This window comes from Lissotriton vulgaris, chromosome 2_1, assembly GCF_964263255.1.
Source record: "Lissotriton vulgaris chromosome 2_1, aLisVul1.2, whole genome shotgun sequence".
Classification (NCBI taxonomy): Eukaryota; Metazoa; Chordata; class Amphibia; order Caudata; family Salamandridae; genus Lissotriton; species Lissotriton vulgaris.
The window spans coordinates 78,772,001-78,797,403 of record NC_141687.1 but is presented as its reverse complement, the minus strand read 5'-3'; the positions used below and the strand labels follow the sequence as shown (position 1 = coordinate 78,797,403).

Below are 25,403 nucleotides of genomic sequence, written 5' to 3'. Positions count from 1 at the left end.
ACTTATCCGCGCCCACGTGATGCGCCTTGCGTCTCCATTGTAGTGACCAACTTTCTTACCCCTCTATTAGGGCCACAACCACGTACTGTTGCCTTTCACCCAAACTTAAACCAACCCTTTCATGACTGTTCCTAAAAATGTCTTCAGTCCTGCTCCTAAAAGCTTCCTTTCTTTATTTTTGATGTTTTTCTTGGGTCTGGCTAGACAGCGCAGCTGGCTGCTCACCTATTGTTCCCAAGTCTTAAATATACTTCGATTGGGCTTCCTCCGCTCTGCCAAAAAAGTATCACCTTTTCACGTTATGCAACTGTTCGGCGTTTGCTACTGGTAGTTTTGCTTTGCAATCCATCAGCAGGGCTCGAGTCGGGGTACCACGCGGGTGGACGGCGTCCCCCCACTTATTTTACCGGGGGGACACCATCCCCCCTGCCAAACAGCTGGACTTCACTCTTTGGCCTCTCTGGGCCTTTCGTGACGTCACTTCCTGTCGTGACGTCACTCCCGGTGACAGCGTCCCCCCACTACTTTTTTTACGACTTGTGCCCTGTCCATGAGGGACTATTTTATATCTCAAAAATATACAGAATCATGCCACATTAAATGCATTACCCCGTAGATACATTGCATCCAGAAAGGAATCGTTTCCTTCACTGCAGCTGACTTTTTAAAAGAACACATTTTATCGAGGAGTTAAAATGCAAGCCAAGCCTACTGGCTTTGAAAGCTTATTTTAAACTTAAAAATAATAATCTATTTTAAATCTCGACAACTTCCTTTAGGGCAGCAACACATCCTCTTTCTGCAGGTGGTTTCCCTTTACAGATGTCCAGTCATCATTCCCCTCATGAGATGGACTTATTCCAGTCACGAGTTGCAATTCTAAATCAACTCATAATGGCAATAGGGTTCTAAAGGCAGAATCTGTATAGACAAAACAAAACTTCACCCCAAGAATAACTTGAATACATAAACTTTATTAAATAAATGCTTCGTCATGACAAAAAAGTCAAAGATCAGAGAGTAACATAAATTATAAGTTGAATAAATAGTTTACAACAATTCTCACTGTTTTAATAAAATGTGAGACTTACTTTCATAGTACAAAATGCTAAACAGAGCGCTACACTCTTCTGTGCTGATTTACACAAACTGCTTTTGTTTTTACCAGTAAGATATGAATAGTTGTCTTGCCCAGAAAAATAAAAAATAAAATTAAAATAAAAAAATACCAGGACTATGCGTGAAAAGCGATCATGATCTACTGTACAAATGTGTAGTGATTATTAGAACAAAACAAAAAATATCAGGCAGGAAATAATGAATTGAATACGATGTCAACTGCTCTAGAGTGGTGACTGATTGTAATGCAGACGGTGTGTACATAGTGAACGGATATGGTGTGTCTGGGTGGACGGCGTGGTGCGCATCCCGGCTGGAGGGTAAGCTTGGTTCCCTGGTACGGACACCAACTTGAGCTGCGAAGTGCTGCAATGTAGAGTTTACTTATGGAAGCAAAAATTCAAAACAAAAGTGGAGGAAATAGTGCAAATTGCTCCTGTAGTAGTGGTTTCAAAGCATGATGTGCGACACAGGGAGTCGTTAAACCTAGCTAGAACCCCCTTGTCCCCTCTTCTGAGGTTATGTTACAGTTTTAAGATGCAAATGGCCGCCCCCTTCCCACCAGGGGCCATATTATGTGCCGACATGTTTCTACTCTCTGGTAGGCCTTGGCACAGAGTCAGGCTTTTTATCAATCGTGGACGGAGAACTCTTTACAGCCAAATATGCCCTTTAGTGGTTGCCTGCTGCAGCTGCTATTCACAATGTAAAAAGGAGTTCTGAAAGAGAAGTGTGCCAACATATTTAAAGTGTGGTTTACCACGATAATATGGAGGGAGGAAACACCATTTTGGAATCCACAAATTCTAGCCATACATCGGTGGAAAGGAAAGATGGGTTAAAAAGGAATTTTCCAAAAGAATTATTCTTCGCAAGACAATGATAGCTCCTGGTTGGGTTTGAATGATGCACTTGGACCAACCACCTTATCCTGGATGATTTTAACTGGTAACAAGGCGTCCAACAGGAGTCGTAAATTAATTCTCCTATCAAAGTGTTATCCGTCAGAAATGCAGGGTACCTTCCTAGGTCATTAAGATGCCTCACAGTGAAACAACATTGTAGAACTGGAATTGGGTCCATCCAGTGTCAAAACCAGCAAGATTTTTTAAGGTATGTCATCTAAGAGCTCCCAGAAATTTAAGCTCACTAAATTAAACTCTCCTTTAAACAGGTCCAAGGACAACATGCCTAACCTTGCCAGATATTCAAGTAGTACAGACCATGACTAGAAGGTTTGCTGGAGGAAGTTTATTGAGAACATGAAGTTAGCCCCAGCCAATGGCAACCAGACCAAACCCTTTGGAACCAAGCATTGACCCCCACACTCTAAACAGAGGTCCTTCTAGTGAAACTGAGCAGGAAATAAACAAATGTTATAGACTTTACAGAGTGGATGGGCTGAGAGTCAACGAGTAAAACACCGCCAACGAGCAATACCAGTGTTCCACTGAGCCATCTCTTTAAACCTACACACACATCAACATGTGCAGTTGATGCATGCAGTGAATGTTCACAAACGTACACATTCAGCAAAGCCAAAATCTAGGACTGAAGATAGGCTGTGCCTGGAAGCAGCATGTAGCATTCACGTGGCACTTCTTTTCTAAAATGTACCTTTTTGATCAAGAGCACGACTTGGCATTTGGTAAGTGCAGGCACTTTGTAGACTGCAAATGTGTGACTTGTGTCGCTGCTTTGTTCATATAGACAGATCATTTGATAACACAACATGATTTGGACTTCACTGGTCCTGATGTGGTGAGGGTGATGGGGTTTAAACTGGAAGTATATGCAAACAGAAGCCTTTTACTGCTGGCGCTAAGATTGATGGATGCAGGACTTCCGCTTGGGCTGAAGAGGATTTGTTGATGGTAGGTAGCCACACTGCCTCCTCACTGCTGTAAACCTTTTATTAAAAAGTTGAAGTGAAGCAGTTGGGTTCCAGGATTCCAGCTATCAAATCCCTGCTTATCTTTCCCCCCCAAAGAATTAGAAAGGTCAGAAAAAGAAGGATCCATCATTTTGTTCTGGGTGGATAAAGGCAACAACGCTCCCCCGGCCCAATAACAACTCCAAAGATATCTTCAATTGCCTACTGATCTAATTTTTATTGAACAAGATCATTGCTTCGTTCCAACCCACTAGGCAGAATCTTTTGCCGCAGATATGTCAAAGATATGTTCATTGTTGTCCTCCAGTGGTCAATGGGACATGGCTGAGTACAGACAAGTCGTAGAGCAGACATTTTGCTCTCTCAATATATTGAGTAGTTTACAAATGGGGATGGTGACTCTTTAAGCAGGGTGCAATATCAGTATAGGCGAACAAAAGAGAGAGACATGCATGTAACTGCAGAACAGCAAGATGACAAGACATTAGTGCTGGAGAGTTGCGCGTTGTAGACAAAGCCTGTGACCTTGGAGTAGGATTGGAATTAAGGCATGGCTTGGGCTTAAAGTGCTTGATTGTTAAGCAAGAGCTTGACTACGTAGTCTTTTATGTGGGACAATTCATATTCCTTATTATGTAGGGTATATATGCCCCGACTGGTGCTTACCCCGGATTCTTCTCCATTTCCACACTTGTTCCAAACAGTCACCTGAGCTTTGCTGGTTGGTGCAAACTGAAGCAGCTCTACAGTTTCCTTCAGATCACCCTGAGCTCTATCAGCACAAGGCCACACGAGCAGGTCGAAGCGAGCAAGGGACTCCCAACAGGCTCGCCAACAATTCTACTCCAATGACCCATATCATGGTATCCATGTCTCAAAGTCTGCTCCTTGTGCATCTTGTCTCTGTTATGACTTTACAACGTCCACTACCACTATCTAAACATGCTTAGCAGCCGGAGCAAAGTAACAAACTCCTCACAAGCTTAGGGGGGTGAGTACACAATGCAGAAATTCAGCTCTCAGCCTGAAACTGTCAAACTTTGCTATGTGCTTTTTATGGGAGGTTCTTCAGAAGTTCTTTGAGAATACAAGTCAGGGATAGTACACATGGTATGCAGATAACCAAATGGATACATTCTTTTGCGTTAGAAAGACTTGCTGCGCGAGCAAGCATCATTTGCAATTGATTATGAAGGCATGTTCATGGTTGTTAGCCCAACTTCTCCTGAAATGCATCTCAGACCAGTACAAGCCGTTGCACATGGGCTTCTAACCATCTGTCGAGACTACAAATAAACTTGCACTTGTGCGTTTTACTCGGGTGATCGCTGAAATGAATCTGCAAACTTTTGTCAGGGGCAGACAACGCACACTGTCTCGACTGAGCCAATACCATTATATGGTTTGAGTGCGAGTCGGATTACTTTTCAAACTTCCTGAACATTTTCCGAGGCCACCTCCCATTACAGCGCTCAACTGACTAGCGCCCCTTTTCAAGAGATAACTTGCAATATTTCATCTAGGGGGAACAGCAGGTATTAGGAATAGTACACTCAGCCTGCTCCTCACGTGACCTGAGGCAAGACATTTTTCCTCCATGACACATCCTTATAACAGACACTACTTTCTCTAACCCATTCAGCAAGTCCTCGGCTGCGACTTTGTAGGCTTCCAACCTTCAACACTGGCTGACACCACTCATTCTGACGCGTTTACGGAGTCAGTAAGATGTGGTCGCACAACCATTGTTGAAGAAGATGGTCTTGCTTCCAGATGTGCCTGCATCGATCTTCAAAAGTTACCTCCCGCCTCTCCATAAAGAGAGCCGAAACCAATCCAAGCATTTGACACAAGTCCATTTTGCAGACATGCGCGCTAACACTTCCCAGGATTAAACTAAAGGAAGCTGTATCTGAAGAAACCCAGAAGTGGGTCATTGCATTGGGTGATTTGCTTCTCATCATGTGCTGGGACCATCAGAGAGTCAACAGGGCCTGTCAATCAAAGGGCTTTCATTGGCATAGAATAGTCACTTGGAAGGGGAAGCTCCCTCACGAATGCAAAGCAACTTTTAACATTTTTGGGAGGACTAAAAAAAGAGTAAGATTAAGAAGAAGAGATTAAGGCTCATTTACAGGACGATTTGCAGGCTAGTACACCCTCAACAAGTGGCAGATATGGCAGTGTCAGGAAAACAATCACTGTAACCCTGACACAAGAGCAATCAGCATCATCATTAGATCCTGGTCAGAGCTGCTGCTGCATACCTTTGCAGGGGTGATCGTACTCACGAGAGGGGTAACTTGCGCCTTACAACAGCAGAGAGTGTGCGACAAACACTGAAATTAATCATCAAAACAGAGAGCAGGCAAAGGAAAGCGTGACCTCAAAACAACACAAGCAGGAGCAACAATGGCTAGAACTTACAGAGCAAGAATGAAACCAATACGATCAAGAGGAGAGGCAGTAAGGCATTAGTACAGTTGATATTACCAAGCAGACCTGAAGTGTCCTAGACCTGTCTTAGTTAGTAGAGGAAATCTGAATATAAGGCAGATATTTGGGGCAACCATGTGGTAATACCAGATGACTTGTGTGGTAGTGGGCAGATCCGGTCTTTACAATTTTGACCAGGTACAGGGAGCAGGCATGGGTTTCCGTCAAGGCATATCATTTCCCACCTTCTTCTTTGCTAGTGGCAATGAGCTACAGGTACTGTTCCAGGAATGACCTTAGAAGGTTACTCCACGGTCAAAGCCCTTTGGCCTTTTCTTTCCAGGAAGGAATGGTCAAGCCCCACCTTCATATATACAGCAACTTCTTTTTTTTATAAAATAACAAAAATACGTACAAGTTTCTAAACTCTTTCCAAAGCAGGGATTGAACGCACGTTCCTTTGTCAGGCTCAGCCTGAACCAAGCTGACGCGAACTACAAAGACCTTTGTCCAGAACAAATAAAAATACAAAACTGCAAAGAGGGAGAAAGGTAGGACGAGGGCTCGAATGAGATCAATGCATTTTGAGAAAAAGGTCAACTGCTTAAGTAACTGGTACGTTTTTTTTAAACTTTTACACAGCTATAAGGGAACCCCTCACCCTCTATCTAGGGACAGGAGTTCACAAATTAATTTTGAAAAAACATTTCAACAAATATGAAAAGGAAACAAATATTTATTATCTTTTCTATAGCGCTGGCCAAGCTGCCAGAGAATTGTCAATAACTGGGCTGAAAAAACAAGGTGATGGGAGGTCACAATGGGAGTCCCTGATTGATCCCAAAGAGCAGAGGTTACAAGCCACCATTGTTTCAGAGGTCACGGAAGGGGGAGGGGGCAAGAAAAAGAGTGTTGCAAACAATGATGAAAATGTTGAACATTTCACACCCCTTTCCACCCTAGTGGTTTCTAAATGCCTTTTTAAAAATGTTCTGCAGTTGCGGATAAGGTAATATATTTAGGTATTTCTGTTTCAGCATTTCTATCTACATAGCATGTTTTTCTTTCAAAGATTTGTAAAAAAGAAAAAATGGTGAAGGTTTGCATTCATTTGTTTTAACATGAAACCTGATGGGTGGGGGAGACTGAAATTGTAGGACGGGTATTGCAAAAATTGCATTAACTAAATGCAAAAAATCATTGTCTTTGACAAAGTCGAGCAATAATCATATTAACACAAAACAAATATCTTACAGTCAGCCGTCGGCATGACAAAAATGGTCACATAAAACCTTCCAAAATGTGACTGCTACTTCCTGGCAAGTGGTCTGAGTTTGTGCACACCCAGAATACAATGGACGAAAAATCCTAGTTTATTTTCTATTTACATTGTAGTTTTTTGCAGACCGGATAGAGATAGTGACTGGAGTGGAAAGGGCGTGGCTTTCTGTGCGTATTCGTTTCCCTCAGTACAACCACCAAAGATTAAACACAGGTATTCAGACGACTTTTACAAGCCACAGTAAAAACCAGTTTACACGGGTGGACTTTTTTTTATATTAGACTGTTGGAGAACGGAAGGATACCGCTAATGGGTGATAGATAGGGTCACCGTGTGTCACTACCCCTTCTCGACTACCACAAAAATAAAAATAAAAGAAGATCGAATGTTTTGAAATCACAGCTTTTTAGCAAATAATACTCCAGACTTACTGTTTGGGCAGGCCCAACCGGATTTGAAGGTTTTTTTTTGCTCTGGAAAAATAAAAGATATGTGACCGGCATTTTTTGTCTACAGCGTTTTTGTGTGTTTGAAAGAAGACAAGGTATTGGCATTCCAGGCCAATGCCGATTCCTGCTTGTTTAAAGGACGCAAAAATTCCAAAGTTAATGCACACCATTAAAAAAAATATATTTATATACAAAACACTATCTATGCTTGCTTGCAGCACTGTATAAAAAAAAGGAACACGCATGTTCAGTGGACATCTTACAAAGACGGCCATGCAAAAAAAAAGGGAAAAATTAACTGAGGAATAAGCTTCAGCAATCACATTAACATCTGTAATTATCAGGGAGGTTTAGTAAGTGGGGAGGAGATTGGTTCCGTTTTGCGAAAACCAAGTGCCTGCAATGAATTCACATCCTGCCATCGTTAAAAGTCAAAGTAAAGTTTCACAGTTCCTCTGTGCACTTGCGATGTGGCTATGCTCAGTCCTCATTTTGTGTTTGTTTTTTGCATTTGTCAGTTTTTTTTACTCCTCTTTCCTTGTCCATTTCCTTTAGTTTAAATTTCTTTTTTCTCGGAAAGTTGAGAACTCGCTTAAAATTTCAAGGTCCTCTCAGTTGGTTTTTTATGAGATGAAAGAAAAGAAAAAAAATCCTTCCCACACGCATCAACCTTCTCCGTCCGCTGTTCAGGGCGACGATTCGCTCCTCATTCGGCATTACCGCTGTCGAAGTTGTGACACTGTACGTCACCGGATACAAACTCTGACCCTGGAAGCCTGGTTCCATAGCGATCCACGCACCAGCAGATGCCTCGCTTCCGGCCGCGGGAGGGTTTGCACTAGAGGGAAGGGGGGAGAAGCAAAATCAGTTTTGGTCACAGCTCAGGAAAAGCAGAAGATTACAGAAACAGCACAATTACAAGTACTAGCACTAACAGAACTAAAGATATTTATAAACTCTGCCATATTAACTTTATACACTTTAGAAGGATGATAGGTTGAGTCAGTCATACTGGAGCAAGCCCAATACATAAAGGTTGTGCACATGTCTCTACAGGGTCGGCTTTCAGGAAAAGACCAGCACCCATATCACCCCACTTCCTAGTATTTTTGACAGGCACATTTAAGTGGGAGGTGAAGTAGTGTGGCTCACTGGTTAGAGGCGGCAGACCCGAGAGCAGAGGACGGCCCGGGACCAGGGTTCGATTCCCGGCGTGGCAGGTTTCTGGACCAGGGTCAGCGGACTCGATAATTCTCTCGCCTCGGTGCCCACTCTGATCAGCGATCACACTCGGCAACTCTGGGCATTAGCTTGCCTCATCTTCACTAACGGCCCCACCAGACCGCCGGGGATGCCTGGTCTCACCCTGGAGATACCCATTAAGGGACCATCTCTCAGGAAAGCCAGGAAGGGTTTCGCAGCGGTCGAAGCGCCTTGGGACCCTACGGGTAAGTAGTGCGCTATATAAATGCCTATACATACATACATACATACGGAGGGTGTTACGGTCTGCTTAACATTTCAGAGTGTATAGGCCTATGGCACAGCTTTCCAAACGTTTCATGTTGGTGACACACTTTTTGGAGATGCATAATTTGGGACACAGTAAGACAGCGTAGCGAGCGGGCCCAAACCATCTAAGGGGGCTTCGGGGGGTTCTCCCCCCCCGGAAGAAAATTTGACACAAAGTGGGCAAATGGTGCATTTTCATGCAAATTTGAGAAAGCAGGATGGTTAGTTACTAAAGCAATTGTGAATCTGTTTTAACAAAGACAGTGACTGGCAAAACTAGGTGTAAGGTTAGGTTTGTGCCTGAAACAAGAATATAATCATGCACACCTTGACACATGCCCCAGGGATTTAGGGCACAAAGAAGGCTGGTTCACGCACTGCCAACCCTTTTAACCATGCACAAAGTCCACCTGCTGGCGAGCGAGCCCAAACCACCCAAGAGGGGTTCGGGGGTGATCTCCTCCCGGAGAAAAATTTGGAAAAAAAGTGGACAAATGGTGCATTTTCAAGCAAATTTGAGAACGCAGCAAGGGTAATAAAGCAATTGTGAACCTGTTCTAACAAAGACAGTGACTGGCAAAACTAGGTGTAAGGTTAGGTTTGTGCCTGAAGCAAGAATATAATCATGCACACCTGGACAAGTGCCCCAAGGATTTAGTGAACCACCATTAATAAAACAAAATGGACTATTGCTGGGGACTTCTTCCTGGTGCTTGGTCTTTTGAAGTTGTGCAACCTCAATGGCTATGTGCCAAGCACATACAAACAGGTAGTAAGAATCATACTACAAGAGATTAAATTCCAGCAACTCACAAGTTGTATACTCTGTTAGAATATGTACATTTACAAGTACTTGACAGTTGCAGCAAACAAAATTGAGACCTGGATGTTGAGTCCCATATTACCTCTAATATTTAACCCCTGCTACTTTTAATGATCACTAATCAGGTTGTTCTGTTTGAAAATTGGAAGCCAAGGAGTTTTGATCTGGGTGGTTGGGACATATTTTTATGTTCTCCTTTCTTTGCGAGATTAAATGAGGGGCTTATCCCTGATGACTCTGAGAATGACATTCTAATTCCCCTGCGACTAAGGCTTTCATTAAATTATTTACAGCAACCAACTGCGAGGCGACGCGTTATCACAGAGCGCTGCCTGATCGTGGCCGGGACACACCGTCACAACAGCTACGCACTGTGTTGCGTTATAGCATGGGTACTCACAAACTTCTCGGGCCAAATTTGCAGTGTGGTTTGTGGCCGAGGGCCGCACTGGTAGGGGTGGGGTCAGTGGGGAGGGGGCGGAGCTAGCGCAAAAAAACTGTGACCATGAGGTTGAACACAGGCCCCTGAAGCTGATGCCATCATCCACTGAGCCACCAGACCCGGCATACACACATCTTTCTCTCTCTCTCGGTCTCCCTCCCTCTCTCTCTCCCTCTCTCTGTCTCTGTCTCCCTCTGTCTCACTCACTCTGTCTGTCTCCCTCGCGCTCTCTCACTGTCTCCCTCACTCGCTCTCCCTCCCCCTTTTTTCCCTCTCCCTCCCTGTCTCCCTCCCTCTGTCTGTCGCTCTTTGTCTCCATCTCTCTGCCTCTCTCTCGGTCTCCCTCTCTCTGTGTCTCCCTCCCTCTCTGTCTCTCTCGCTCGCTGTCTCCCTCTGTCTGTCTCCCACGGTTTCCCTCTCTCTGTCTCCCTCTTTCTCTGGCTTCCTCTGTCTCTCTCCCTTCCTCTGTCACCCTCCTGCCTCTGTCTGTTGCCCTTTGCCTCCCTCTCTGTCTCTGTCCCTCTGTCTCCCCCACTCTCTCCCACTGTCTCCCTCCCCCGTCTTCCTCTGTTTGTCTCTATTTCCCTCTACCTGTCTCCCTCCCTCTGTCTCTCTCCCTCTGTCTGTCTCCCTCTCCTTCCTGCTGTCTCTCCCTAACTCCCTCCCTCAGTCTCCATCTGCCTCCCTCCCTCTGTCCCTCTCTCACTCCTTCTCCCTCCCTCTGTCCATCCTGTCTCCCTCTCTCTCCCTCCCTCTCCCTCTCTGCCTCAGTCTCTGCCTCTATCGGTCTGTCCGTTTGTCCCTCTCCCTCTGTCTCTGCCTCTATCTGTCTCTGTCCCTGTCTCTATCTCGGGCTGTCTGTCTCCCTCCCTCTCTCTGTATCTCTCTCTCTGTCTCCCTCCCTCTCTCTGTGTCTCCCTCCCTCTCTCTGTCTCCCTCTGTCTCACTCACTCTGTCTCCCTCTGTCTCACTCACTCTGTCTCCCTCTCTCTCTTTCCCTCCCTCGTTCTGTCTCCGTCTGTCTCCCTCTTGTCTGTTTCCCTATGTCTCCCTCCATCTGTCTCCCTCCCTCTGTCTCCATCCCTCTGTCGCTCTCCTCCCTCTGTCTCCCTCTGTCGGTCTTCCTCCCTCTGTCTGTCTCCCTCGGTCGGTCTTCCTCCCTCTGTCTGTCGCCCTCTGGTTCCCTCTCTCTGTCTCCGTCCTTCTGTTTCCTTCCCTCTGTCTCCCTCCCTCTTTCTCCCTGCCTCTGTCTCCCTGCCTCTGTCTCCCTGCCTCTGTCTGTCTCCCTCTCTTTCTGTCTCCCTCCCTCCCACGGTTTCCTTCTCTCTGTCTCCCTCTCTCTGTATTCCTCTGTCTCTCTCCCTCCCTCTGTCTGTCTCCCTCACTCTGTCTGTCTCCCTCCCTCTGTCACCCTCCTCCCTCTGTCTGTCTCCCTCCCTTTGTTGCCCTCCTCCCTCTGGCTGTGGCCCTCTCCCACTCTCTGTCTCCCTCCCTCGATCGCCCTCTGCCTCCCTCCCTGTCTCCCTCCCTCTGTCTCCCTCCCTCTGTCTCTCTCCCTCCCTCTGTCTGTCTCCCTCACTCTGTCTGTCTCCCTCCCTCTATCACCCTCTTCCCTCTGTCGCCCTCCCTTTGTCACCCTCCTCCCTCTGGCTGTCGCCCTCTGCCTCTCTCTCTGTCTCCCTCCCTCTGTCTCCCTCCCTCTGTCACCTAACCTCAGCTTCCCGGGCACACACACAGCCACACCCGAGAACTTCACAGGTCTTTAAAAGACCATTTACTCATTACTGAGGCTTTGTTGTGAATCTTCCGGACCCCATAGACGAGAGTGTCTAGGAATGACTCGTAATTAGCAACAGTTATGTGCTAAGTGGCCGCGAGACACCCACCATTTGCAGGTGACACAGTACTGTGTTGGGACACACAGTTTGGAAAGCTCTGGCCTATGGGGACAGGGCCATTTTGGTTGCCGCTGAAGGTTGGCACTGTTTCCCCTTTTCTTTCCGGGCAGAGCAGCTGCAGGCACTCTGTAAGCGCAGAGGAGCGACGCCGAGGACAGCAGCAAGTATGAAGGAGGAGCACTGGGCACTGCAAGTGCGCATGACGGTTTGGCCGGTTGTATTAGGATGGCCATACCGACATGCGCACTTAGTTTACTCCAGACTCCAACCCGAGTTGTGGTGCACAGCCGGGTGGAGAACAGCAGGCCAAGGCTCTAATTCCGTGTGGGAACAACAAAATCCACATGCTCAGACCAATCCCGGCGCTTTTTTCATGCTGGGTAGCAGTATTACCAACATGAGAGCAGCGTCTGGATTGGCGCAGGAGAATCTGGGAGCCTGTGCACCAGGAGCAGAAGAGCACACAGGCGGCGGGTAGCAGGCTAGTTTTCTTTTATTTTTTTTCTTATTGCCCCCCCATGTTGCCCAGCCCTTTTCCCTGATTGCAGCAGCCGCCACTAGGGTAGAGAAAAGCTTGATCAGGTTCAGGAGAGGTATTAAATTCAGTTTTTTTTTAGTGTTTGCCTTTCCCTTGCCTTCCTCCTCCTGCACGGTTTGTGGTGACATCTTTCATACCTACATTTTGTCGCTATTTTGAGTTGCCCCACCACCTCCTCTAAATGTCTGATTAAAGACCTTCTATTACAGCCTTGAAAACAGTGGTAACAATGTATAAACATGAGACACCAACATTTCCTAGAACCAACTCATTTTACGTTCACCATAACCTAACCAGTGAACAAACACTGGAGCAACCACACATAACTAAACACCACCAGTAACATACACTTTAAAAAGCATTGGCAAAGCCAATATGCCTCAACTCACCCACATAATAGTTTTAATAAAGTTTTTGCCGATGCTGTTCAATATCAGAAAAAATAAATGCTTAATGCCTATGCTGCGTGTATCGTCAAAATAAAATGAAAGAAGATAGTGCAATGACTTGTTTGCACGCATGCATAATGACGCTTGTGTACATAAGCATCATGATCAGATCTGTGCAAAGGCACACATGACTTTTAATAGTGTTTGCTACAAAACATCTAAATAACCATTTAAAAAAAAAACTGACGCAATGAATTCACCCTCAGAATGCACATCAAAGTTTACAAACTGGTCTTCACAACTGCACTGAAAAACCACCACTTATTTAACATGCCGCCTCCTCTTCTTTATCTAGGTTTAAGGCAACTCAATCTCAGTTCGGCACTCCACTCAGAAATTTGTTTTTAATTAGGGTGAGCCCCTCACTCCAGCTCGTTTTGGACACTGCATCAAGACCTCAACTTTTCACTTAGAAGTTAATCATTTCTGGTGTAAAAGTCTAATTAATTCAAGGAAAGAAAAAAAAGACTACAATGCCCAGAATGCATTAGGATATCGCAGAAACGGCTGGAAACAGTGGCCCAAATTACTTAGAGCAGGGCTCGAAAAATCCAAAAAAATGGTACTTGTCCTGCAGGACTAATACCTTAAAAAATGTCCTCGACCTAACTTTCAGAGACCTCCGTCTCTGAAATCGGAGCAAATGTGACAAGATAACAAGATTTGAAGGCATCTTTATTGCTCATTTACTTTGTGAGCAATAAAAAGGCCTTTAAATCTTGTTATCTTGTCACATTTGCTATGTTTTCACAGACAGGGGACAAAAGTTGGTTTGCTTTCCTACTCGCCAGAAAAGGCCAGTAAGACCTAGAGACAGTTCGACCTAGTTGAATTTAGCTCGACTGACTACGCGAGCGGTCGAGTGGAATTTTCGAGCCCTGTAGAGGGAGGTGCTCACCCTTTTAAATAATGGCAACTGACTGAAACTGGTTCAGAAAGCTCAGAGTTGAGCGCCTGCTCCAGAGTTTGGTTGATGAAACCTAAATTGCAGTTCTGAATCCTGGTCGTGCTGGCTCAGCATTTCATCCTTTCAATATTGACCCTGGAGTACTTTTGAGCTAGGGAACAAATACTGTAATTTAAGCACAGGGCAACAAATTATGAAATGCATATGGGGACTGTATTATTATGACTGTCTGGAGCCCAAGGCCCTATATCGTCCAACCCACAGGGGCCTTGGCCTGCCTTGCAGGACCTGCTGTCTGCCTTGTTCACTCCTCTCACCTGCTTCCGCTTGTAGAACCCCTTCCGGTCGCAGTTGGGCAGATAGATCTTGCGGGTGATGATACGGTGTGTGGCTTTAATCTCCTGCAGCTGGGTCTCCATCTGTATGCGGCAGGGTCCCTGTGAAGAAGAGGAGGGACAGTCAAGAGCTGAAAAAAGGAGGAGGCGAGAAGGAAGAAAAAGCCAGAAGCGACCAGTTCCTCCCCTGCAACCTTCTAACTGGCAAGGCAGGGACATTCAAAAGGGAAGAGAGCAGCCATGGGTGGCCACACTGAAAACTTGCACCCAACCTCTTTATGACTCTGGAATTACCAAACTGGAACACAACACACAACAGGGAATGCAGTACAAACATGAGGAGTCTACTGGAAGTTCAACAGATCTCATGTTCATCAAGGGGTTTACTGATTCAGATGTTTATCCTTGTTGAACAAACAAATAGTTTCTTCCTTTTCAATCCATCATGAAGCGGGAGCCATAATGTAGTATCCAAAACAATTGAATCGTTGCCCTTTAGATATCACAATTCTGATCTACTGAACTTTGAGTAAGGCCCTCGTGTTCATACAGCCTTCCCTGGTGCGTTGTATTTGGCAAAGCAGGGAGGAGAAGGCTCACAGGACAGTAACTATCCCCCAGGTCTAATCAACAGAGTGATTTGTGGCAAGTCAGAAGACCTCTATTGCTTTTTGTGGCCCGGCTTCAAAAGAAAAAGATAGCATTGTTCTTTTCCCCTGTATCCTGTTTAGCAACTGTGCTAAAGTGTAAACAGAACAGCGAATGATATGATTTCTCAATCCAGAGAGAGCTGCACACAGGGAGAGAGCTGAAGGTAAAAATGTCTCTATTCAGGATTGATGGTGTCATATACCATGAAGAGAAAATTAAACCACATGTATGTCATCTTAAAACTAAGAGGTACTATCATAATAATAAAAGCTTCTTTAAATGTATGTGCGCATAACACTTTATTTTGTAGCCAATCAACCTCATTATTTATTCCCTTAATACGCCTTTGCGAAGATGAAGAGGAGAAGCTCCCATGGTATTTTGCCCCCTCAAGTACTTGTAGTTTGCATGTAAAACTTCAAATCGCAATCGTTCTCGAAAAGGGGATGACTGAAGGTTGACTTTAAACCTCATGGAGACATGGTGTGCTGTTGTTACAGGTGTGTAACCTTCCATGTCCAGCACAAGCATTCACTTGAATTCTGGAATCCAGTAGTGGAAACTGAAATAGCCTCTGTGGCCAGAGACAGTGGGAGCATCTTCATTCACCTGTAACCAAACCTTAAAAGGAACAGGTACCAATTCAGAGGGTGCGGCTTCAGATGCAAGGTGTGAAAGTTAAGAGTTCTGGTCTTCAGCGTAAGGCTGTGGGGCGCCTGCTGTGACTATTAAAAGAATGTGTACCCCTGTTCTCTAGAATGAAGATAAACTGAAGATTCGAGTCACAAGCAGTGTCTGCAGAAGTGGGCGAGGGACTGTGCTGACGCGGGACAGAGTGACGGTGAAAGAGGCGCATACACAGAGGGTCTACTCACCAGCTCCGACTCATGTCTGTGGTCTGGTGGCATCCGGGGGTGTGCTGTGTTTTCCACGGGGAAGACCTTGGATTTGGATTCCTTCTTTCGACGTTCCTTCTTCAGAGCCTCCGCCTTGTGGTCAGGAATGCGCGGAAACACTGGCCGGTACTTGGGGGCGTAGGCCTCATCCACCATCTCAGAAGTGGTTGGGTCTTCGAGCTCCTTGGATTCACGCTCTAAAAAGAGGATGGAGAGCGAGAGTCAGTTATGGTCAGTCTGAAGCGCCCTTGTAGCCGTCACCAAAAGAGACCCCAGCGTTCATACAGAAAGCAGCCGCGCGCGCCCTACATCTGGCAAAACTCTGACACGCTAGTTGCATCATGCATTATGCTGGTCTCCCAGCCGACTCAAAACTGAGCCTGTACCAACATCAACAGACATACAGGACTCTAAGAATACTTTGATGGTACACCTAGGTGCAAACACAAAAACTGTGACGGGGTAAAGATCCCAGTTGTTACAAGGCAACACAGGTACACCGAGTGTTAGAAAGGAGATCTGCATTCTGGGAGGTCTGTGACGAGGTACTCTTACCAGACTATTGTGCCATCAATACTGGCTACATACAAAAAAAGTGACGGATGGAATGCTTGAATCCAATTACTTGGGCTGCATCCATTGCATGGTTATTATGCGGTCTGTGCCCCCTCAGTTCCGACCTAGCCAAATGCAAACCGGTCTTCACCCTGCTCCAATGGAAACAGTCCAGCCTGATCTGTCAGGCCAAGTCCACCTTGAACGGAGACACAAGCCACGTAGGACTGGTTTCAGGAAACACAAGCCACGTAGGACTGGTTTCAGGAAACACAAGCCACTTAGGACTGGTTTCGCTCTAATCAGGACTCATCAGTCTTGTATAGCTTGGTTCCAGTAGCACAGTGTACAAATATTGTCTGACAAAAATCTAGTGTCCGAAATATCTTTAACAAAAATGTGTCTCTATTGGAGGTGATCCTAGAAAATCTACTCTTAATGGAGCAAGATTTTTGTCAACCATATTTAGGTCAAAACGACATTTTTGTTATCGATACTCTGAAGTGCAACCCTGTGAGGAGGTAAAAGGATGCGGGGATAATGGCCTCCCTCTGATAACCATTGCACGGCTGGAGGACAATATGGGGCTTTAACCAAAATCTATCAACCAATCAGCACCTGGAGACCACGCCAGCAGCCAATCCTCAGTTCTGAAGTTCAGCAGATAACCAATGCACGACTGGAGAGGATCATATGGTGCTTTAACCAAAATCTATTAACCAACCAGCCTCCGGAGCCCACGCCAACAACCAATCCTCCGTTCTGAAGTTCAGCAGATAACCAATGCACGACTGGAGAGGATCATATGGTACTTTAACCAAAATCTATTAACCAACCAGCCTCCGGAGCCCACGCCAGCAGCCAATCCTCAGTTCTGAAGTTCAGCAGATAACCAATGCACGACTGGAGAGGATCATATGGTGCTTTAACCAAAATCTATTAACCAACCAGCCTCCGGAGCCCACGCCAGCAGCCAATCCTCAGTTCTGAAGTTCAGCACATAACCACTCATCCTTCCGCAAAAAATATCTGAAATGGTGAGAATGAGCATAGCAGGCATAGCACGACTGTGATTTGGAGCAGTATGTGCTTAGCAGATGGCGCGCGTCTGCAGTTATATATATAGGCATGCGCTGTTGACAGCCTAAACTTAGCTGCCCGGTGACCTTTCCTGCAGCGAGGGGTGTGAACTATTTTATTTCCACTTCTTCCCGTCTGGTCTCAAAGCACTTCAAATCCCTGGGGAAAGCCCTGGCCGCGTGGCAGCCCGCGGTGACTAAGGGTATTTCTCTTGTGTAATGGAGGGGCCTTGGGTGGGGAAAACACCAAAGAACCCTGTTGTGGGGGTAATGGCCAAGACGCTTCCAAGAGTATGGAGCACTTTCACAAGTGCTCGTGGTTTGGTGAAGCACTGCTTCCTAGTACTCCGTGTAACGTGGGGAAAAATACAGGAAAATGCGGAGACAGCAGAGACCTCGTTTTCACAGCAGGAAGTGACATCACGATCAGCTACACACTGGGTGATTGGTTCGAAGATGTGTCGGCTCCGAGAAACAAGAAGCTTCTCCACTCGGCTATATCCCGTAGAAAATGAGATAGGGAAGTTTTCAGTTTCCTATTACCAAGACCTTTCAGCTGTACTGGTTGTGTGAAAGCTGTTAACTATCACATTGAAAGGATAGCATGGTGTGTTAAGCGCTTGCTGCAGTTTGTGTATGGGTAAACTACAAGTCATTGGTCGAATTCTTGTATAGCACTCAACTTTCATCCTTTTGAGGTCGACAATAAAGTAAATACCATCAGGATGACTATAACTAGCACAATTAGACACTTCTGCCTTACAGGCCGCTGGATAAATGGCGGCAATATATCTGAATACTTCTGGCCTTGTAGCCACGAGCCTTGAGCTTTATCCCCGCTTTGTTATTAGAGCTGCTCAGGACCCTGCTTCAGGTGACACGGACTGTCGTTTCTGGCGCCCTCTGCTGGTCGCTGCTCCCTTTGCGCTCTAGCACTCAAGACACATGGTGTGAACAGAGAGGTCCTCTTGTATTTCACACCTTCATTGGCTGAATGGAACAGCAGCGGCTTCCAATCATGTTGGGCCTTTCTATTAAGCAGACACATTCTTAAAGCTGGCCTCATCACTAATCGTAGGTCAAAACATAATAAGACCGGCCTAAGAGGGTGTAATGATCACAGGTAACCAGTAGGTGGTACTAAAGGATTATAATTGCATGGACAGTCAGTACAATCTAGCGTGACAGGCGGTTTGGCTAAATAATTTTGCATTGTCTGCATATTGACGAGGACTGTCCAGCGCCTAGAGAAGTCCTGGTGTTTAGTGCGCTAGGTAACTATCAATTCACGTCATATCGAAGACCAGGAGCACCATGCATCCATTCGAGAATGCAGACTGTGCAATTAATGTCTTCACGACCAAACCCAACTCAGCTAGCCTGTAAGATTCAGCACCTGTGTGTGCATGGGTGTGAATGCGGGCAAGGGGGCAATGCTTAATTTATATTAGAACATTGGAATATTGAGAGCTCAGGGCTAATAAAGGCTGGTATAAGCATTCCGCTCCAAAATTCAAATGTTGGTCTTTTTGCCAACCTCTTTTTAATTTAGAACATTTTACCCTAAGAAGGTGGAAAGTTCTAATAACCTTAGAGCCCTTCTGCCTCAGGCTATACCCGTTGTTAAAGACCTTCTATCTTGGTATAGGCCCTCGCCGGTGGCTTTGGGCTATAACTCTGGTTCAGGGCCTTTAACAACTGGTATAGCCCTCGGCAGCGGGCTATAAAATATATGTGCAGGGCACAAATTCTTTTTTACGCAGCTGCTGCTGAAGTCGACCACTTCCACTACTGACCCCTCCCGCTACCACTGCATACCGCGCCAGCACCCCAATACTCTCCAAGCAAATGAGATCGTACAGCCAATGTCTGTGAGGGTTGCAGGAATTCTGGCACGCAAACACACTTGCTGGTGAAAAGGGTCTGCAATCCCCTCTGCCTCACTAACTTTCCGCACCATTTAGCAGGCCAGACACAGAAGGACCTAGCCTGGTCTTTCAATGCCTAGAAAAATAGAGGATTGCAGCCAAGGTTGAGAATGTACGTATATTAAAAGCACATGACTGGAATCATGTCTGCAGAGGGAATGCCAGCTTCAGCACCAATGTGTTGGTTTTATGTGCACTGCACAGAAAATGGAAAATGTTTCTTCTCCCACTCGCATCACACGAGCTAGGCTGTGTTGTCAACCACAGTCTCCGATCAAGACTGTCTTTGTGCGATAAGAAAGTACAACCGAGTTTGGATAATAATATCGGACAGTGAAGCACACAATCATTTGGTGTATCACTGCCTTTCCTGGCAGAAAGAAACAGCCCTAACACTGGGTTGGTGCTATATTGAGGGTTTGTTGAGGCCCACAGTCATCTTTACCCTTCATAATACCAGTCATATGTTTTATACTGCACTCAATTCAGAAGTTTTAAGTAATGTAAATAACAGATAATAGTTTGTCGACCTTGGAAGGATGAAATACTTTGTAGGCCTTGCCACCATTTCAGTTGGCTGAAAGATCAAGAAAGTCAATAGATTCTCTTTTGGAGACTTTATAAACATGCTCACTGTAGTTAGAGCTAGACGTCTACATCGGAGTGATATATAAACACTTCTTGATGTTTGCACTGCCCACACGATAAACTAAATTGTCACTGCAATTAAATAATAGGTTTTATTATCTAGCTTATTTTATCAACCTCAGAAAGGTGCAAAGTTTGAGGTGGTGATGGAACTTGAGCCCAATAATGTTAGACAAAGATTTATAAAATAGAAACATCAGCTCACTGAGCTAACCTATTATTCATTGTAGGACTAAGAAAATAAATTAAAAGTAATAGAATACAAAGCAAAGAAGCATTGGCAAAGCCAACAGGTCTGGCATTGTTTTGTCATAGGCCTTTACCTATCTGAAGAAAGAAAAACTGCCTAAAAGTAACATTTTTATTTCAATAAGCACATAGTGCCAAAGTAACCTTTGACACGAAACTACTTTGTGACTGGGCTCCTTGCCTAAGGACAGAATGGAGCCACCCGCAGTGAAGCTAGTCAATAGCTGGGCTGAACCATTGCCCCACGCTGCAGTGAAATATGTGAACAATACAATAACAGACCAATAGATGAATAGGAATGGCTGAAAGCCTGTGTAAGTGAGTAAACATATTAAACATGCATCTTTAACAACGAAATAACATCAAGAGCGGGTGAACCCATCCATGCATGGAATGTGGAATGGGAGAAGTCGAAATGCATGCCACAAACGGATTTCAATACTGCAACTACTCCACAGCCGACCGAGCCCCGAGTATGAAATATTGTGATATATCCAAACAGTTTTGGTAGAACCTTACCACACAGTTTTACGCATTCGGCGGATTTTCAGAATAATCAAGACAGAGGACAAACGTTTAAAGGCTGTAGTACACGGTTTCTGCCACGAGGGAGCGCCAGTGGAGAAGATTTGGATCTCGGTGTAACGCCCTGTCCCTGCTGCTATGACTTATAAAGGAAGTGCGTTCTAAAACAAGTCGAGTGGAATGTAGGTGCTTCACAAAAAGGACATCACTGGAGTCAAACTCGGCGGTATTAAGGGATAGCTGCTTGGTGGGAACAAGCCGGCCACACCAAGAGTTAATTTTTAGACCTTCACGGTACACATCTATCTCTACCACTACCACTCAAACCACTGAGCTACCCGACTGGCTGCTTATGCCCAGTCCTAGCAGGCAGGGGAACTGCCTTGCTGCCACCTCCTACCGGAATGACATTAAATTCAGTACAGGAACCTGCTGAAAACTGAACTTTTCAAGTAGAGTGCCACATCTGTGGGAGTGAACACAAGTCAGATCTAGGTTCACCCCACACATGCAGCTGTGTTCTCTAACGCTCGCGTTTTCACAACTTTTGCTGACATTTGTTTACATGTTTTCCATTTCTTTCTTTGGTAAGGGTTCAGAAGTTGCCTAACTCGCATGCATCACTTATAAAACTCTTAACTAAATAAGTAAATGGCGCCCCTACGGTACATCCACAGGTTCTGGACACATGCCACCCCTCTGGTTTCTGCATCAGAGCAGAGACTGGAGCTCAGTACACTTGGAGCCAAGCAAATCCCCAAGGTCTGTTCCAACGAGAGATTTAATATCTGCTGGTCAGAATGCCCTCCAGGCGGGGCGGTATCCGGTGCCGCGCGTCCCCTTGGCCTTGACCGTCGCCGATACACCCCATGCTGCGTTATCCTGCCATGCCCTGTGCTTATTTCAGAGTTCGATGAGATGAACCCTCCCTTCATCGATTTAAACCTGGAAACCAGCTGGGACTCACTCCCTGCCAATAGACACACAGGCTGGCTGGTTGCAGGTTGCGCAGCCGTTTAATCCGATATCACCAAGGGGCTATTTCAGTCCGAGCAAGTGCACGCCCCATCAGCCAGCCACCATCATGGAGTCTGTTGTGACAAGAGCATTCTGGAATCCTGGAAGTAAGATGGAAGAACAAAATATTTACTTAAAGTTTCATATAGTGCTGTATGTCTTCAATGTGACTGCACAGCGCTAGAGAATGCAGACATGGGACTGAACATTGAGCAGTTATGAGTGCAGGTGGTTAGAGTCCAGACAGGTCTGACATGATTCAGTTGCTCCCATACAGCAATGAGAATTAGTCAAATGCCAATATAAAATGTTTTTCAGGAGTTTCCTGAGTCAACAGTTAAGGCTGTTCCACAGTCTCAGTCCATGGATCCGCGGGGACCTTTGCCCAAACTTTGTTCTCTTGAAAGGACGTTCTTGGGTCAAATTAGTGGAGCAGAAATGCAGAGTCCAGGCTGGAGCATAGTGCAATGCCAGTTTCTGAAGGTATATTAGTTATAATGGGGTGGCCCTGTGACCCTCAGAACCTGGGTTCTAAGATAGTATATACAACAGTTGTATATACATAGTTTCTTCAGGTAGCCAGGTCGTTTGGTCCATGACACTTTGTGCATAATGCATAGTGTTCTGGGTTGTAGCCTTAATTGTGTCTTAAAGCCAAACATAAGCTTACAGGGCTGGCTTAATACGGTCATGTTTTCGTAACTGCAAGCACCTTCTGGTCGCCTGATTCTGCATTTGTTGCAGTCTGGGTAGTTCTTTTTCTATCAAAAATTTGCATCTATCCTCCAAATCTTCCTACCTGGGCGAAGGTAGATGCGAAATATAGTCTGGTATTATTTTTTATGAAAAGAAATAGAATATGTTTGTCCTCTTAATGTACAGTAATTAATATGAGGCATTAGCTTATTTTTGAGTGCTCCTAATTTTGGCAAATCACAGAACAGCGCCACAGAGGGATGAACTCAGGTGATCAGAAATATAATCTTGTTGGGAAACTAGAATGAGAGATTTGGTTCCCTTCACTGTCAAAAGCTGAGCTCTTATACCATAATCCCTTCTTGTTTTTCTACCACTATGATGAGAGGAAGCAATAAGTGTTAGTAGCCCGACTCTAAATGAAAAGTATATTATTTCTGATTAACAAGATAAAAGGTGCAAAGTGTCGGAGGGCTGTGTTTAAGGGGCAGGTGTCAAAACAAAACGAGATCTGGAGGACAGAGCAGCAGATGAGTAAATGAAAGTGCAAAGGCATTCCAGAAGAGGGTGAAATGAAGTCACTGAGGGAAAGGTTGGGGTTAAACGAGGCAGCAAGCGGACGGAGACATGGAAGGCCAATCCAACTGTGGTAAATACATTTATGGGGGGAAAAGGCTTCTCCGTCTGCCTCTCACTATTTGGTTAAAACTTGGATGTCCCTGTCTATAGACAAATCAAGTGGCGAACATCCTATGCCCAGACTGTTCTCTCTGGCAACCTCAAATAAACGCCTCAAGTCTGTCTCTTCAAAAATACATGAGACAGCACAAAGAAGTCCTAACAGTTTAAATGGAAATAACAACTGAAGACAAAGCAGGGGTCATCAGGAGGAACATGGGCAGTTCAGGAAGGTGAATCATCTTTCCTAACTAATTATGTGTCTAAACTATGGCGGAGGGGACGGGCTAGTGAGTTGGAACATCAACTGCTTGAAGATATCAGACACATCCAATGTAGAGCCAGCTGAATTTGCTGACTGTTGCACTTGATGCTCACAGGGTTATGCGGGCACGTCATATTGACAGCACGTACAACATACCTGCACACCTCTGCAAGTGCCAACTATAGTAGTCAGCAGCCAACATCACACCTGCACAATGCAGGCTGGCATCTGTAGAGCGGTCGGGGGCGCGAGCCAACGAGTTGAGATGTTCCAAGATATGCTATTTTTGCTCTACCAGTGTTGTCATAAAAATGAAGGGTCAGCACGGGTATGCCTGGGCGCATTTTCCGATATGGGAGAAGCCAGCCCTCATGTTGTTCGCCCCTGAGATCTGCCATGCAAGCATCACACAAGGAGCTGATGGAAACAGGTGGTGAATATTAGATTCCTGATTTTGAGAGCATTTGTGGTGTATTAATTCAAGCACATTAGATCAGTATCTAAACCTGGGACAAGTGTGAATGGGCTGCTGCGTTTCTGGGAGAAATACCCCAGGTCTGGTTTTCCCCTTTAAATTCAACTAAATGAAAGTTTTGCAGTTATGATGGGAAAAAGCAAAACTATAAGTATACTGCGGGAGCACAGACTGATGTCTGCCTGTGTCGGAGTCACTGGAGGGGAGGGGGGGGGGGGGGGTGGGGGTCAGGCGGTCGAGGGGTAAAAAAGGGTGAGGATGCAAGTGATGTACTCATCATGCCTTGAGGATGAATGTGATGTTGTACTCCCACTCGTGCCTTGAGGATGCAGGCGTTGTTGTATATGTGCTCATGCCTCGAGGATGCAAGCGTTGCTGTTCATCTACTCCTGTCTCTGGTAAGCAAGTGATGTGCTCGTCTACTCATGGCACACGAGTAGCCTTAAGGTCTTATTAAAGGGCGTGTTACCATATGGGGAGCTAGAGGTTGTTGTGGTGTTAACCCTCTGAGCTATCTTGTGAACACCCTTCGGCCGTGGTTACACCTGGAGACACAGGCTCTGGCCGGGCTCGGGTGCAGCCGTCCCTCCGGGTGGAGGGCGCTGCCCCGCTCCGAGCCCCGACAGGTTTCCATCCAGCCTTGGAAGCCCCGCTTCCTGTAGGTGTCCACCGCAGCGCAGCCTCATAAAATATTTATAACGAGCCCCGGATGTTTCCACTCGGAAAAGGAAATCCCGTTTTATGGGAAGGCGCGGAGCCTTTGCACCTGCGGGACGCAGCCTCCGTGACGCCGCGCACCTGGGGTCACAGCCGCCCTGACCCCAAGCACCTGCGCAGCTGGAGTCACAGCCGCTATGACCCCTGGGTACAGCGCCTTCCTCTGCTGGTTTACCCCTGGCCGGCCGGCCGCCGCTTCCTCCCTGTCCACCGCAGGAGTCCTGGCTTGGAGAGGCCCTGGGCCTGTCGAGGAGGGGCAGATGCAAGGTCCAGCGCGAGGAAGCCTGGACATCGAGGCTCCCTCCAGGTGGTTTCGGGGGGCGAGGGTCCTGTATCTCAGTTAGCAGCTCTATGCATGCTAGGACTTGTAGTTTCACTTCTGTCACAAGTGGCGACCAATCGCCCCAGCATGCCTAGGGCAGCGGATGCTCAAGACTGGCCTACAAACCTCAGTTTTCAAGTCTTCCTGAACTTGGGGATGTTTCCCTGCCTGGTAATCAGGGCTTTAAGTAGGCCAGGTCTAACTGGTTTCGAGCACCGGCAGTTTTTTAAAGGGGGCCTCAAAACGGGTCTCTATCGGGCTCTGTTTTGTGACTTGGCACAGGCGGTCCTTTTTTTTCAAACTGCAGTGACCACAGGCACATCCATGTGCGCTGATCACACTGCTCACTAGTGGAGAAGTGAAGGCATGACGTCATGCCAGGTGAGTGTTGTAGGGGAAGGGAAATCCTCTAAAGAGAGTCATTTTCTCTCTGGATTTCTCTTCTATTTTTGAAACGCAGGAGCAGCAACATGGTTGTGGTGTCACCAGGGCTTCAAGTGGAAGCTTTTTTCAATATTATATATAACAAGCAATAGTTGCTACTTATTTATCTTACGCAACAAACAACCATTGACAAAGCCAATAGTCCTGACTTGAATGTATGATGGTGGGGCACTA

The 25,403-nt window shown here is 46.0% G+C and overlaps 1 protein-coding gene across 1 annotated transcript in view; it reads right to left on the bottom strand.

Moving 5' to 3' along the window:
* Positions 1-954: 954 nt before the first annotated feature.
* IGFBP5 (insulin like growth factor binding protein 5) overlaps positions 955-25,403 on the bottom strand; it is a 36,492-nt gene continuing 12,043 nt past the window's right edge. Inside the window, exons 2-4 of the mRNA XM_086954488.1 lie at positions 15,611-15,828; positions 14,067-14,186; positions 955-8,018 (exon numbers count right to left, since the gene is read on the bottom strand). Coding sequence (XP_086810614.1) covers positions 7,887-8,018; positions 14,067-14,186; positions 15,611-15,828 — 470 coding nt within the window. The 3' untranslated portion in view covers positions 955-7,886. The remainder of the gene's footprint in view (positions 8,019-14,066; positions 14,187-15,610; positions 15,829-25,403) is intronic.